This window comes from Glycine max, chromosome 13, assembly GCF_000004515.6.
Source record: "Glycine max cultivar Williams 82 chromosome 13, Glycine_max_v4.0, whole genome shotgun sequence".
NCBI classification, from domain to species: Eukaryota; Viridiplantae; Streptophyta; class Magnoliopsida; order Fabales; family Fabaceae; genus Glycine; species Glycine max.
In genome coordinates, this window is record NC_038249.2 from 22,541,850 (window position 1) to 22,558,612 (window position 16,763).

General features: G+C 30.8%; 2 protein-coding genes across 2 annotated transcripts; one reads left to right on the forward strand and one right to left on the reverse strand.

Annotated features, from left to right (window-relative positions):
* Positions 1 to 1,193: 1,193 nt before the first annotated feature.
* On the forward strand, positions 1,194 to 4,815 carry LOC100783720 (protein KINESIN LIGHT CHAIN-RELATED 1). Its single transcript, XM_003542369.5, has 2 exons — positions 1,194 to 2,968; positions 4,347 to 4,815. The coding sequence occupies exons 1-2, from the start codon at positions 1,326 to 1,328 to the stop codon at positions 4,552 to 4,554; spliced, it is 1,851 nt and encodes a 616-aa protein (XP_003542417.1). The 5' UTR covers positions 1,194 to 1,325; the 3' UTR covers positions 4,555 to 4,815.
* Positions 4,816 to 8,698: 3,883 nt separating this feature from the next.
* LOC100809883 (RING-H2 finger protein ATL16) lies at positions 8,699 to 10,270 on the reverse strand. Its single transcript, XM_026124919.2, has one exon. The coding sequence runs from the start codon at positions 10,054 to 10,056 to the stop codon at positions 9,043 to 9,045; it is 1,014 nt and encodes a 337-aa protein (XP_025980704.1). The 5' UTR covers positions 10,057 to 10,270; the 3' UTR covers positions 8,699 to 9,042.
* Positions 10,271 to 16,763: the final 6,493 nt, after the last annotated feature.

A 16,763-nucleotide genomic window follows, 5' to 3' on the forward strand; every position in this document is an offset into this window, starting at 1 on the left:
AATTGTTTTGCGTTAAGTTTCTTGAGTTAAAGCTAGGCCTTACTTGATTATTAGAGTAATTCTGCTCAATAACTTTTTTCGAGTTTATTTTTTTATGTATTGGCACTAAAGAAAGTTTTATACTATTAACAGAAATTATGATAAGTCTTTTAAAAGTAATTATTATAGAAGACTAAATTTATCATATCTTTACATTTACTGAATGAATTATTTACTCGCATTTTAATTGTACAGTTGCAATCTCTTAAAATAGTTTCTTAAATTAATTTTACAAGGTATCTTTCAGGATTTCATACAGGTGAGATAAAAAAAATAGAAAATAAGCAATTCAGTATTTTCTTAAAGTGAGAAATTGGAGTTGTCCTAATGAGTATCCACATTGCATCAACTCATAATAGTTGCTTTCAATGGGATCTGCGTACACATAATTTTTTTTTTCAATACAAGCAACTCTATGCAATAAGAGCATCCGCATCGATAAACTGAAGAAGCATCGGTGGAGGTTACGCATTCAGAACAGCAGCATACCAAATGTTGCTTCCAAAACAACAGTTTTGCTTACCAATAAAAATTAAACAAAAAAGTATCAAATTATTATTATAATATGTACATGTGATAAAAACATACATTCTATTCATTGGAAAAAAAATCTAGTCATTAGAATTTTTGCAATATAAATAGAGTGTAATGTGATTTTTTTAGCACAATTAAAACCTCTCAAATTTATCTCATTTCATTCTTAAAAAATTCATAAGTTCTATTTTGATTTGTTTTTATCCCATGGTTTTATCACATGTACACATTATAATTATAATTTGCTACTTTTTCTCTTTATTTTTTTATTTGGTAAACAACTTTGTTTTATGAAACAACAATTACCTAGGAAGCACCATTTGGTACGCTACTGTAGTGGGAGTTGCTATGCAAGCACTAAATTTTTCCAATAATTTGCTTCTTCGGTTTATTGATGCTAATGCTATAATGAAATCATATTTTTTTCTAAAAATAAAAAGGAAATAAAGTATTTAGTTCAATTTTTTTTTTAAAAAAGTCACAGGATTTGCTACAGTAATTAGAAATTATTAATTCAGAATTAATGATAAAAAATATGACTAAATTTCGGTTTTATAAATTTCAATAATGCAATAATTTTAAGAAAAATACTTGTGGGATATGATAGTATGATACCATCTCGGGGAAACGACGGCGTTTACCTCTCTCCTGCTTTACATTCTCTCTCTCTCCCCCCTGCTTCAATGGAGGGTTTTACGTAGGTTTAACCCCAAATAAACTCGAAACAAACGAAAGCTCTTCAACTCACCACCATGAGAAAACTCTGGAATTCGCTGTCTCTCCTCGCTCGTCGGAGATCAACTTTTTCCTTCTCCAAATCGTATTCTTCCGATGCACCCTTCAACCGCTGCACCAAAACCCACGGTTTACTCATCAGACCCAACAACAAATTTGCGACCACCCCATTTCGAAACATGGAAACCCTCGTCCAGAAATCCTCTCCAATCCCCTCGAGGCAGCGAAAAATCATGGAAAAATCGCAGCTTGACGAAGCTTTCGAGTCCGCAGAAACCACCGAGGAAATGCTCAAAGTCTTCAGCAACATGGAAGGGGTTTTCGACGAGAGAGAACTTGGTTTGGCTTCTTTAAAAATTGGCCTTAAACTTGACCATGAAGGTGAGGACCCTGAGAAAGCTCTTTCCTTTGCTAACAGAGCTTTGAAAGCTTTGGAAAAAGATAACAACAACAACAACTTCCCTTCTTCTTTGCCTGTTGCCATGTGTTTGCAGCTGTTGGGGTCTGTTAGTTTTAGCTTGAAAAGGTTTAGTGATAGTTTAGGGTACCTTAATAGGGCTAATAGGGTGTTGGGTAGGTTGCAGGATGAGGGTGGTGTTAGTGTTGATGATGTTAGGCCTGTGCTGCATGCTGTGCAGCTTGAGTTGTCCAATGTTAAGAACGCCGTGGGGAGAAGGGAGGAGGCTCTTGAGAATCTTAGGAAGTGTTTGGAGATCAAGGAGATGACTTTTGAGGAGGATAGTGGGGAGTTGGGTAAGGGGAACCGCGACTTGGCCGAGGCTTACGTTGCGGTTTTGAACTTCAAGGAGGCGCTGCCGTATTGCTTGAAGGCGTTGGAGATTCATATGAAGCGGTTGGGGATGAACTCAGTGGAGGTTGCGCATGACAGGAAGCTTCTTGGGATTGTGTATAGCGGGTTGGAGGAGCATGAGAAGGCGCTGGAGCAGAATGTTTTGGCGCAGAGGATTTTGAAGAACTGGAATCTTAATGCGGATTTGTTGCGTGCTGAGATTGATGCTGCAAATATGATGATTGCTCTAGGGAGGTATGACGAGGCTGTTGGTACTTTGAAGGGTGTTGTGCAGCAGACAGAGAAGGATAGTGAGACTCAGGCGCTTGTGCTTGTGTCGATGGCGAAAGCATTGTGTAATCAGGAGAAGTTTGTGGACTGCAAAAGATGTTTGGAGGTTTCTCTTGGGATTCTTGACAAAAGGGAACGGATTTGCCCAGTAGAAGTTGCTGAGGCGTACTCGGAGATATCAATGCAGTATGAAACCATGAATGAGTTTGAAACTGCGATTTCGTTGCTGAAGAGGACACTAGCTTTGCTTGAGAAGCAGCCACAAGAGCAGCACTCGGAAGGAAGTGTTTCTGCAAGAATAGGTTGGTTACTGTTGTTGACTGGTAAGGTGCAGCAGGCTATTCCTTATTTGGAAAGTGCTGCTGAAAGATTGAAAGATAGCTTTGGTCCCAAGCATTTTGGAGTGGGTTATATCTACAACAATTTGGGGGCAGCATATTTGGAGTTGGATAGACCCCAGTCAGCAGCTCAAATGTTTGCAGTAGCTAAGGATATCATGGATACATCTCTTGGTCCACATCATGCAGATACAATTGAAGCATGTCAAAACCTTTCAAAGGCTTATGGCGAGATGGGAAGGTATGGATGGTTTTTGTTGGTTTGACTTTGTATCTTGATATTGTTTCTCTTGATTTGTTGATTCTGAGAACAATTTGTTTTGGGTACACTTATTGTAATGTGATGTACTACATTCTATGTAATTTTAGTGGTCTAAAAATGCAATACTTTTGAACATGACCCATTAGTGTGCCATTCAAATTCCATTGGAACTACTGTTTTTTGGCTTGTGAGATTCCTGGATGAGTGAATTCCCATGCATTCCCCTTTAATAATTTATTACAGAGAAAGTATGATGGTTTATATGTCTGTGCATTTTCTCATTATGTTTATTGACAACTTCGTAATATAATGACGCAATACTCCTAGTCTTTTTAATTTGTGTGTCTGCCTCTGACCTAGTTCTTATTATTCACTAAACTAAGTTTTATACTTTATTGCCTCCTAAAAATTAGTTAATATATAAACCACTATCCTCTCTTTTGTACTTAGCATAAGATTTCTGATTTGGTGGTCACACTCGCATTGCATAAAGTTCTATTGTTCAGATATTAGATAAAATGTAATTGCGTTGAAAGATTTTCCTTGAGGTTGGATCTTGAGTGCAAGGGATAATGTCCTGAGGAAATGCTGCATATCTAAACACCCGTATAAGCCTTGCGTCTGTTTTGAACTTTTATCCAATCATATTTCAGGGATGAGTATGTTCATTTTGAGTTCCATTGCCTATGTTATTTTATTTACAGTCTACAGAATTTTATTTTTGAAGTTGTTATATAGTAATCCTATCCTGGGAATGTGTGTTAGAATTTTACCTTATATGGTGCAGTTGTTGCTGTTTGATGAGCACATATGAGATATGGGTAGATATCTAAGTTCATGTAGGAGAATTCCCTCTTATGTTTGCCACCATCTGCATGTGTTATTTTGTTCGATATTTCTGCAAGTAAATACAAAGATGTCATGTTAGTAAAATATTGATCAGTTAATTTCTTGAGTAAGCTGCCTTTTCTGTTTAGACTTTTGAGTTTCTTAGGGCAATTCAGTTGGATTTTGCTGTTTATTAAATTTAAAGCCAAATTGTTCATTCATTCCTATATTGAACTACAGTAAAGTTTAGGAATTGGGAGAAATGTGTTTATATTTGAACATTGGTTGTTCTTAGTTCTGAGCTTCTCTTAATATAGGAATTAAATGTAACAATACACTCTTATTGGGTGAATGGAATGCACAAGCATGTTTCTGTCCCTAATTTTTCTCTGCTGTCTCTGTGGGGAGTATCTGCAACTATCTCTACCTGTTTTAATTTATTTGTAGTGCCATGGACAACTGATATGTCTGTCTGACCAAAGGGATATAAGTTGATGCTTTTCTAAACAGTTGTATCTTGGAATTGCAGCTATGTCCTTGCCATTGAATTTCAACAGCAAGTTGTTGATGCTTGGGAAAGCCATGGAGCTAGTGCAGAAGATGAACTTAGAGAAGGCCAACGACTTCTTGACCAATTAAAGAAAAAGGCCCGTGACGCCTCTGCAAATGAGCTTCATATGAAGGCTTTGCCAAATGAACTTCCTATGAAGGCTTTGCCCTTACCACATAAATCCTGAACAGTTTTGTAGACTTTCCCTTTCACATTGCCATTGCATATTGCAATGAATATCTACGACTTTGGTGATTGTTTGACAGTTTTGAGGCTTCCTTACAGATTTATGTGGGTGACTACTGAAATTAAGTAGTACTTATATCCCATATCCCAATCATATAGTTATTTTGGATTTGTCATTATATTATTCAGATTTTATTTTTAAAAAAATTCTAAATCTGTACTCAGTTGTTTGTCATTAATAATATGGAATTTCCTCTTCAAATAATATAGTTCTTTTCCTATTTGTTTTTTGATGTTGTTGCTAAGTTAGATTGGGTTGAGTTTCTTTTTTGGATAAAATTAAATTCAAATCAATTATATTTCATTGGGTTGGGTTGGTTTGGTTTGGATTCTGAAATTTTTTCTATCAATATGTACTAAACCAATGTCATTAAAATGTTAGTTTGGTTCAAGTTAACAAATTATGATAATTTTTTTTATCTTTTTTATTGTTTATTTAACATAAATTTTTAATTTATTCTCTTCTAGAAATATTAAATGAAAATATTTTATTTTTCATTTAAACAAACTAATTGACAATTAAGTGCAATCAATTAACATTAATATAATAGATTCATGTTAATAAATTAATTAATCAATAGATTCATGTTAATAAATTAATACAATAAATTAATTATTAATAAGTTAATTATCAATCTGATATTAATCCATAAATTAGTTTGATCAATTTGTATTTTACAAATTAATATATATGAAAAATATACATTACGTATAAAATTTTTTTATACATGTCATGAGTTATATTAACAATATATATTGAAAAATTATTAGTACATTACTAGAAGAATTGATAATCACGTTATATAAAAATATATTAATATATATGGAAAATAATAAATATTAACAAATTAATGTTTGATTGATAATCAATGCATTGAATATATTTAATTTTAAAATTTATTATATTTTTTTATAGTCAAAATTTATTATAATAAATTACATTAACTATCACTTTAATAATTTAAACTTAATTCAATCAAATAATTTTTTTAATCATCATATGTTATTCTTCATGTAATTTGTCTCTCTCTTCTGCTTTTCAGTTTTATTTATATTCCAATAAAAATTACCCATAGAAAATTTGATAAGAATATATAATCAATATTTATTTTAATTAAATATGTATCTTAAATTTTGAATTATCATATCTTTTAAAAATCCTTTTTATAATAAATTAAAATATCAATCAAAGTAATATAATTATCAATTTAATATATAATATTTGTGAATATTTTTATTTATGTTCAACCATTTAATTACAAAATATATTTTATCATTTAATTAAAATATTATAAAAATAAAATATATAGTAAATTGTTTTATATTTACTTTAAAATAGTATGCACAATTAGAAATGACAAAGAAACACATACCCTGCGTATATTTGTAGATAAAATTTGAAATAAATACTAAATGAGTATCTTTAGTGGGTACTCACGTGTAATGAAGTAGTAAATGTATTGTCACTATCTGTTTGTTCTGCGTATTATCTGTTAATATTAATATATTTAATTTTTTTTACTAATCTTAAATACATAAATATTCTTTATAAATATTTTTTTATTTGTATTTACATTTTGGAGTATAATTTTATTTGGACTTATATTTTAGTGTACTTTTATTTAAGTTTATATCTTAGAGAGTAATTTTTAGATAATTTTGTTTGAAGTTCACAAAATTTCTTTATTTAGAATTATTCGTAGGCATTTTTAATTGTGTATATGGTAAAATATTTGAATAACTTTAGTTGTAACAATTAAAATTATTTTTCAATAAAATATTTAAATAAATAAAATTACAAAAAAATGTTTGTTAAAATATTTTTAAACTCTTTTATTTTTACAAAAATATCCATGAATACCCGTAGATATCACGGTAATAAAAAAAAATCCACAGGTATGCTTAACGGGTACTATGTGGGTAATGAGCAAACACATGACAATTATTTATACGGGTAAAAGGTGATTACAACCTAGGTTCGCTCAGCTCATTATCATTCCTATGCCCAATCTTATATTCAATTTTTTGTAGAATTTTTTTAATAAAACACATATAATGTAAAACTTTCTTTATAAAATTGTTGGAAATTTTGTAGAAGGAATGGTAAGAGGATACAGTATTACTTGGTGTTTTTTATCTTCATACATGCAATATGAGAGAAACTAAAATTAGCTGGCACATGTCTTATTCATTTATTATTGTTAGCCTTTGAAGACAGCAAATTCAAAGTTGACGTTTCATAACGTCTTTAAAAAAACTTGTTCTGTTGTAGCTATAATAGATTTTGTTAAGCCAATGGAATAAGTGTCTATACGTACTGAAGTATAATTGGTTTAGGCTTTTGGGAGTGAGAAAAATTATTGGCATATGTTGTTACTTGATATTGATTCCTCAATAAAGTTTTGACCTTCAAATAGTGAGGACGAGCATAGTAGAGAGTAAGGACGAGGAAGGAAACTACTGTAATTTCTATAATGGTCTATGGGCGCTTGCTTGGAGTTGAAGGGCAAGCTACTGTTCTTTTCTTCTTTATCACAGGAGAGTGTCAAACTGTGACTGTAGATTATTAACAAAAATCAGTGCCATAAGGAACTTGGCTCTCCAGAAATTGGTTTAAATGGTACACATCATAAAAAACTAAAACTTCGTACCCCATTGCCCGGAGGCTTTTCGCTATGCGAAGGTATGGGGGAGGGATGTTGTACGCAGTCTTACCCTTGCATATGCAACGAGGCTGTTTCCGGATTCGAACCCATGATCAACAAGTCACCAAGGTACAACTTTACCGCTGCACCATATTTCCCTTAAATAAGATATTGGGTTCCAGTTGTCTAAGAAAAAAATAACTCGTTAGATATTGGGTTCAAGTTGTATATGAAAAAAAAAACTATTGTTAGAAGACATAATTGAATCATATTTTTAATGTTTCCTGTTCAAAGATGGATGGTTGTCTTGTATAAAAGATATCTTCTAGTCTAGGCTAAAGAAGGAATTTAAAGTAAAAAGTATCAAAGAATAAAACATTTAATAGAATCCTAAATTAGAAGGTAATCTGAACAGCTGGTTGTAATATAAGAGTTGTTCATCAATGGTGTTTTGAAATCATAGTCCAAATGGCAGCCCCTGTGACAGCTTTGTCAAACCATGACCATGAGTACTAATTGCATTTTATACAAAAAAATTTCAAGTCATAATTTTCTTTTGTATTAGTATTTTTATAATTGAAAGTGAATTCTAGTGAGACAATAAAGTTATGTCTTGATGACTAGTTGTTATGAATTCAAATTAAGAAACAATTTCTTTTACATTTTTGTGAAGTGAGGAGCCTTTGGCATTGGGGTACATTAGATTTTTAGTATCCTTATAATTCCATTCAGATTCTCTTGATTCTTGGCATAAATCTGTTGCCAGCAACCTTCTTGAAATTGTTGTGACATTAAAAATAAGTCTACTAACGCCCAGCCAAGGGGAGAAAGTGGTTAAGACTTTAAAGGGACAAGGACAGAAGCGGAATACCTACCAACCATAGTGTTAAAATTAAGCCACATTCAATGCTGTATTATGTAGTTGCCCCAATATCCATATGATTGCAATGAGGCAAAAAGACACTAGTGATAATTTCCACAAAAGACATTTCTCATGCTGCTACTTATGGTTTCTCATTGCTTGGGTCCCTATGATCTCTGGCTTCCAATAAATAGCTTCTACTTATAACACTTGCTTGCTAGTTCTACCCCCATACACATTCCCAGGACCCAAATACAATACACTAAAATAAAATAAAGGAAGAGGCATGAATCATGAGCATCATAGCATGCAGAGAAAAAGGACCCGGAATCAAAATGCTTGGCAAGTTCTCAAGTACTAGTGTACGCAGTGAAGGGAGAAGGAGGGAGAGAGAGGTCACGGGTTCAAATCTCTCCTTGATATTTCTAACAAAACTGACTAATAAAAAAAACCTAGTGAAAAATAATGAGTATGAAAGTGATTCACTGCTAACAATCAATTAAGCGAGTAAAAACCAAACTTTAGAAAGGAAAATACCCACGCCTTGCGAATTAAGCAAGGTACTAATTACCAAAGTCTAAAAGCAAAGGCTTTTTTTTTTTTTTTTACTTTTTCTCAACAATTCCACTGTCAGACTCACTAAGTCACTGTCATTGCAAAAGTCACTCTACAGTCTGCATTTGCCTCTGCCGTTTTTCACCACTGAGATTCAAAGATCTTTGCTTCATTTGGATGACTGAGCCAATCCGAACTTGAAGATCTCCATTTTGATAACTGAAAGTAAAAAAACAACCCGAATTCCAAGTCTGATCGAAGAACAACACTAAAAGTACCTATAGAACTGCATCTAAATTTTGTCCAAAAAACGAAAGAGATGGGAAAAATAAAAAAAAAAAAAGAAAAAAAGGAAAATCATCTCAAATTAAACATCATTCTCCAAAGGAAGAACTGCATTTTTGGATCCCTTTCCATAGCAAAACGGGAAGAATGCTCTTCGACATCTGCTATTACAATCCTCACTAGCACTAGCCTCATTCTGAAGTCTATTTTGTTGTATAATGACTTGAGCATCCAAGTAAGTTTGTCTATCATGTGCTGAATCCATTGAGAAAGATCTTCTAATAGGCTGAATCAGAAACTGGTCATCTTTCTTCCTGATATCAATACACTCATCTCCCATGATGGAAACATGGTGGCACTTCCTTGTAGTGTGGTTTCTATGTGCCAAGCTTCCCCTTGAGTCATTCCTCTCTTGTTGCACCGGTGGTATCACTGCTCCAGATTCTCCCCCAAGTTCAATAACCACAAAATCTTCATCACTACCCATGTTGGAGAGCAACTGAGAATCCTGAGGAGAAGAACTTGGTGCTATGATGTGGTCCAATGGACAGTGTGTGTTGCCTGAAATGCTTGATCTGCAAAGTGGGCAATTGGAATTGGTCTGAAGCCAAATGTCAATGCAGTCCAAATGAAAAGCATGGTTGCAATTGGGAAGAACTTTTAGCACATCCTGTTCCTTGAACTCAGTCAAACAAACCACACAACCATATACACTTTGGTCCTCACCTTCTTCTCCTTTTATGAACTGAAAAGTTGGGATTTCTCTGATGATAGACTCATCAAGCCCTCGGTTCCACATGGCAGGAGAGAATGCTATGAAGGGGTCCTCTTCGTGCCGAGCTCGAAGGATGGAAATCCATCTCATTGGGTTAACTTGGCGCCAGTTTGAGCAGTATTTGGTTAGAAAAGTGAAGTAGCTGAGGAGCAACAGAACAGTGGCCAAGATGCTGAGCACAACAATGACAAATATGGGAAAAGCATAGTCTGATGAAGCAGGTTGTGGTGGGTGTTGGAGTGTTCCAGCCTGGGTTTTGATGGGTGGGAGAGCTTCATTACCAAGCTTGTTGTTGTAGGAGTGGTTCTTGTTCAGTGCCATAAGCAAAGATGTGAATGAGAGATGTGGAATGTCTTCATAAATAGGTTTGACTAGTAGGATTAGCTTCTTTTTTTTTTTTGTTGGGTTGTTTGAAAATCTCTTTCCGGTTAATAGTCAAACACTAATTCTTTAAGGGATTGAAATTTATTTAAGATATTAAATTTTAATATTTTTTTATACACACAAATTTAAAATTAAATTCCTAATCACATACTTAAGACATGACGAAGACATGAGATTATCTGTCAATCATATTGATAATTGACCAAATAAAAAAAAATCATCTTTTCTTGGATAAAATAGGAAAGGAGTGATGGTAGCAAGCAAATAGATTAGTAAGAGACATATGAGAAAAATTAATAATTACTATATATTAGTATTAATTAGTCATGGAAGACTTGAAAGTGAAAAACCTATGAATGAAATGGATTAGTTCTAAGAGGCACATGTGCTGATTAATTACAAGGAAAAGAAACAACTTGTCACATGAAGAAAAGCACGAGGGGTCAATATTTGTAACATGTTTTAGTCTCTTTTCAATATTTGTTACTTACTCTTGGAGGTTTCTCTTTTCTCTTATATGAACTTTGCCTCCTCTCAAATCTCACTAGTCAGCTCTCATCTGATCTGTAGTATCTTTGATGGTCCTACCACCCTACGATTAAGATTTGAATATGTGGTCATATCAGATTGATCACATTAACATCAAATAACATGAAAATATGAAAAATTAAGATTGATGCAGGGCTTCTCGTATGTAACTATTCAAACTTTTAACACAGTTCTAAGGGGATAAACTTTTTACTGCATCTTTGTTTGGATTCAATATTGACACAATGTAAAAATATTGTACTTTATCACTTAATCATGTATTACTACATTATTAGTAACAACTTGACACTGACAACGACTTTCACACTCGTTTAATGATGAAATAATATCTGATTGAGTGATAAGATTTGTAGTAATAATGTCTCAAAATTAATCTCCATTTTTCTTATAAATTTCAATGATAATTTAATAGAAATGATGATACACAAACGGCTAAACTCCCGTATTCCACTTTTAAAGAAAATACGATTTTAATTCAGGTAAGATACTATAGGTTCCTAAATTATTTGAAAAAAAAAATATTAGACCCTAAACCTATAAATTATTTTAAATAAGGTCTGAAGTCAATGTCTCGTTAAGATTCCGTTAAGTACAATGACTTGATAAAAACAAAATTAAACAATTTAAAGACTTATTAAATAATTAAAATGGCTACGTGATTCTTAGACTACTTGCAAATTTCTATCAAATCCTTCTACTTATAAATCTCTAATGAAAATGTAGTTAAGGTTCCAATTAAAAATATATAATTTAAAAATTAAAGACTTTTGAAGTGTAAAGATTTATTTAAATTTTTAAAACTTTTATTGGTTAGATTTAATTTTTTTTAAAATAGTTAGGAGATTTAAAAATTAAGTTAACCTTTAGTTTTAAAATATAAACTAAATCTAAAGTTGAAACAAATACAACATATTGTACCACACATCTATCACATAATAAGGGCACCACACAAATTAAAGATAAACATTGAAATTTATAATAATTTACACATCTCGTTCAACCAACTCAATTAATGTTATGTTTGATAAAATTAGTTAAAAAATTAATTAAAAGCGGAAAATGGAAAAATTAGCTAGTAATTGGAAGTTAAAAAAACTATCTTATTAAAATTATAAGTATTCGGTAAAACTAGTTGTTGAAATAATTAAAAAATGTAAAATGATAAAAAATAATAAAATCATGATTCATTTTTGAAAAAATGTAATAATAAAAAAATTGAATAAATATATTAAAGATAAAAATATAAGAAAATATAAAAAATTAGAACAAAATGCTACGTCAAGTAACATTTAAAAAACACTATAAATTATTAAAATATTAATAAAAAATTATTTATCAAATAGTTACACAAATTTTTCAATTAATAAAAAAACTAAAAACCACATAAAATATGCATCAAAAATAGCCTAAGACTATTGCTTATTACATAAAATATGCCATAAAAAATAGCCTAAGACTATTTCTGATTTTCCCACTGCTGCTATACACACTAGAAGTTCAAGGTCATTCGTCCCCCTATTTCAGATATATTAAAATAAAAATAAAAAACAAAAGAAACCTTCTTTGGGTCATCGATAGTGCCTTCCTCCCTAACTCTTAACCACCAGCAATTAGTTTTTTCTCTTTAATTCCATATGGGTTGGGCCGGCCGGCCTCAACTGAAGTCAGATGGCCCCAGAAAGCCTTAATAATAATACTGTTTTGTTGCAAAAAAAATTAAATTATTTTTAGGGAGGTATAGCAACCGTGGAACCAAATAAAAAAGGAGCGTAATAGTGTATTACTAATTTACAAACAATCAAATATGCGTCACTAATGGCATAACCACGGTAGTTTCTAAGCAAAAAATAATATAATTGTTTTTTTGCATAAAAATAATATAATTGTTAAGAATTACATAATGGGGAGCCGGCAAATTACATAAGCGGAGAAAAGCTCAATTTAGTTTCTAAAAAATACAGAATAAATCATGTTAATAATTAATACGTAAAGTCCTTAAATACACTTCATTGGTTAAATAAATTAGTCGTTAATACTACATCATCAGCATGTAAAAGTACGCCCCTTAAACTAATAGGATCAACTTTTTTGTAATGTTTAGTCAAAGAGATATAGAAATTCACGACATATATTGCTCTTCAACTTCAACATCAAGACCCCAATCCATTTTTGCCTTTAGTGTCACTAGTGAAGAAGCAGAGTCAAGCTACTAAAATCAGATGGATAAACTTCTTTCAAACGGGTTCGATGTCGGATCTCTCCCTGAAGACTACATATTCCCACCAGAAGACCTCAATGTCCCCTTCAGCACCAACATCCCAGTGATTGATCTCACTGAAGCACAAAATGTGGTGATAGAACTTACACAATTCAGAAAATTATCAAGGCTGCCGAGGAGTTTGGATTCTTTCAGGTTCACACTAAGTAGCTTTCGTGTATGGACTCACTGTTTGGAAAACTTTCGATACAAGTGATAACTGTAAAATTTTGGTTTAATTGATAGATAATTTTGATTAAGAATGAATAGAATTTCATTATTTTATTATTGTTTTTAATGAAATAATGAGAAATTTAATATCATGTTAATTTTTACCAACAAGATTTAAAAGAAAAAAATTACAAGTGCTTTGGAGGAAAAATTAATGCAAAAACTTGAAAATAAAGTCTCAAAGAAAAATATGAACATTAAGAGAACTCGCTTAGCACACAAGACAGACCAAGCGCGTCGTCTCGCTCAATTGTCAGAGCAAACTTAGTGCAAAGAAGGCACACGAAGAAGCCCCAAGGTGTACTTAACATGAATCTCGCACTAAGCGCATAATTACCATTATACCCGCTAAGCCCAAAAGGTCCGCTAAGTGCGAGGTTGTGTGAATTTTAAGCTACCTTAGGTTTATAAAAGGAGTAGGAAGCAAAAAAGAAATACACACCGACCTCTCTAATGATCATTCTTCTTCCTTATTCATCCATTTTCTTCTTCTATCCACATTAACCCCTAAAGTGTAAAGTTTCTCGTGGTAATGAGAGGCTAAATCCCATTGTTGAGAACCTGATAGACCAACTCTTGTAATTTAATTTTGTCCTATTATATATTTAATGCAATCCAATTTCTATTATTGCTTTTTTCTATGCTTATTTGTTTATTGAATATGGTTTGATCACCCATGCTCATATAGTGTTTAGGGGGAAAATGGTTATTTTCTAGAAACTGGAAAAGAGCATCTAAATGAAATCATTGTTAGAAATAGAGTGATATTTGTTTAGCCTATTTTATGCATACTTAATCTTAATGCAATTTCTTGCTCTTATCTTTGCAAAGAAATTTGAGAAAAAAATAGATAAATTAAGCTCTTCATGCGGGAAATCAAAGATAGAGTGTCATAGTAAATGTGGGTGGAAGCTAGAATAACATTGAATAGAAAAAAAATATTAACATTGCATAACAAGTAGTTTTGGCATGTTAGACCCCAATATATTTTCATTATGAATTCATCTTTTGCATTCAAACTATTTTTCTTGTTTTCTTCTCTTCTACCTTTACCTTACCCTTAAATTTCACACTTACAATTCTTTATCTCTCTCACTCTTTCTAATTGCTTAAAAATTGAGTTTGCACTAATCTAAATACTAATAAAATTTCTGTGAATTCGACACTAAGACATTCGAATAACTTTACTACTTGTGACAATTTAATGTACTTGTCAATGAATTAACAACAAAAAATCCCATCGTCAGAGTCGATCACCAATTTAAACTATCGGTCCTAATACCAATTATTGTAAAATAAAAGGGGATAAACACTAAGGAGATTTTCATTGGACATTCAAGAGATTTTCCCAACAATGTCAAACATATCTCCACTCCTTCGCAATGATCCCCAAGTTACCTTGACCCTCAATATTACAATTTTAAATTTCTTAAAATTAAACAACTTTTTCCCTTGGGTTGTGTTTGAACAATAAAATTTTAGATTTTAAAAAATTTGAAATGCTTAAAATTTAATTTTTTAATATAATTTTTCTTTCTTTTTCAATACTTCATTTAGATAAATCAATTCAAAATTCTTAAATTTCAAATTATTAATTTGGGTAGAGCAATTCATTTTCTATCATACGAAATTTTCATTTTTAAATATATTTAAAAATTGAAATTTTTTATTAAATTTAACTGAAAATAAGAATTAACAATTTTAAATGTTTAATAATAAAAAATAAAAATATTTATAAATTTATGTTAATATCAAATGAGATGGGAAGAGAGAGAAAGAGATAAGAGATAGCATAAACAACAAGAGAAATCCATGGAGAAGAGGAGCCAAAGAAGAAAGAGAGAAATGTGAACACGGAGAATTTTAAATTCTTATTTTTTCTAATGGAATTTAAAATTGTATAATTTTAGGTAAGCAAATTGGAGACTTGATAGTTTTTTTTATATATAAACTATTGATTAATTTTATTTATAATTGAAAAATAAAAAAGAATAGAAAATGAATATACCGAGGTTAATATAGGTTTTGACAGGAAGTGCTTATTTTGTTTTAGTTGGCATAGCAAAAATAATATTGATGGATTGATAGATTTTTCAAAATTATCACTCTTCGAATTTAATATATCAAAATATTATTAATCATTGGGTTCTTGTTCCTACGCTAAATTTTTTTTAGTCTTTATATTTAAAATTTTACATTTTAGTCTCTATGAGCTTTTTTATGTTAAAGTCTCTGTTGTTAGTTTTCTAGCAAATGTAAAACCGTCATGGATATATGAGGACTAAAATTTAAAAAGTTATCTATATAAGAATTAAAACAGAATTTTTAGGTATACAAACTAAAATGAAAAATTAAAACGAATATATAAAAACTAAATATTAGTTAAACCTATATATAAAAAATGTAAAAGAGGGAAAAGAGATAAGATCAAGTGAAGTTGCTTTAGATTTAAAAGTACTGTAGTTGTTATTTGTTAATATAACATTATCTGCACCAAGCAGAGTTTTCTAGGATATAGTTATTGCTTAACAACAACTACCTTGGCGTATGTGTTGTACTTTGACTAAAAATGAGTTGAACATTCCCAACTTCCAATTTTTGATTTCTTGTTTAGGTGCAGTGACAGAATTACTAGTAATTCTTGAGCAAGACAATCCCTTAATACAACAATTAAAACTTAAGTTTATATACAACTAAATTATAATATGGATTTTGTTGTTTTTTATTACTTTAACCCGTATTGTGTTTTAGACTGATTAATTATACCTCTAAGTACTATGTCCATAAAAGGAATTGCTTTTGAATCTTACTTGGAAATATGGAAATATAAAGATAATCAACGAGGATCGATTCAATCAATAAGTATGATCATACTCATATTTCCCAAGAATTCAAATTCTACTTCAATGTGAAGACCTTAAACTTTAAGATATATTTTAACTTTGATAACACTCAAGACTCAATTCACTTAAGTTTTGTTGTACCCGAAAAAAACTCACATATAAAGATAAAACTTAGATATAATTTTATATATACTTTTAGTTTGTTATTCAATAAAAATTAAAGTTTTATATTAGTAATTTATTTATATTGAATATATTCTTTATTACACATATTATCAAAATGAAACTTTAGTTTTAATTAGAAAATAATACTAAAAGCACTCAACCAACTACATATAAGTTTTGTCCTACATATAATCATGTTTCCTCATAAGTTTCCTTGGGTTTGGATGATGAAATATTTAAAACTTCATTCAATAATTTTAATTTTTTAACAGAGTTTTCTATATTGTATGCCCATGGTATTATTTTAGGTCAAAAAATGTTTCTTTAAAAAAATATTATTGTATATAAGTATAAAATTATTTAATATATAAATTTCCAATTAATTTAAAATAGTTTTGCAGTAAAAAAAGTAATTTAAAAAATTTAATACAGGATATTTAATATTTTCATATTATATGCTTATGGATACACATTAAAGAAATTTCCTTTTTTTGACAAAATTAAAAAGTCCATATTTAAATTTTTTATATTATAAATATAATAACGATTTTTCATAGATTAAATGCTCTATATTTTCTAATAATTTTCCGTTTCTTTTT

Bases quoted from the DNA above. Each gene is read 5' to 3' on its own strand.
- LOC100783720 (XM_003542369.5), top strand. From the start codon at position 1,326: ATGAGAAAACTCTGGAATTCGCTGTCTCTCCTCGCTCGTCGGAGATCA. The intron at 2,969-4,346 runs GTATGGATGGTT...TTGGAATTGCAG, and splicing joins GCTTATGGCGAGATGGGAAG to CTATGTCCTTGCCATTGAAT.
- LOC100809883 (XM_026124919.2), bottom strand. From the start codon at position 10,056: ATGGCACTGAACAAGAACCACTCCTACAACAACAAGCTTGGTAATGAA.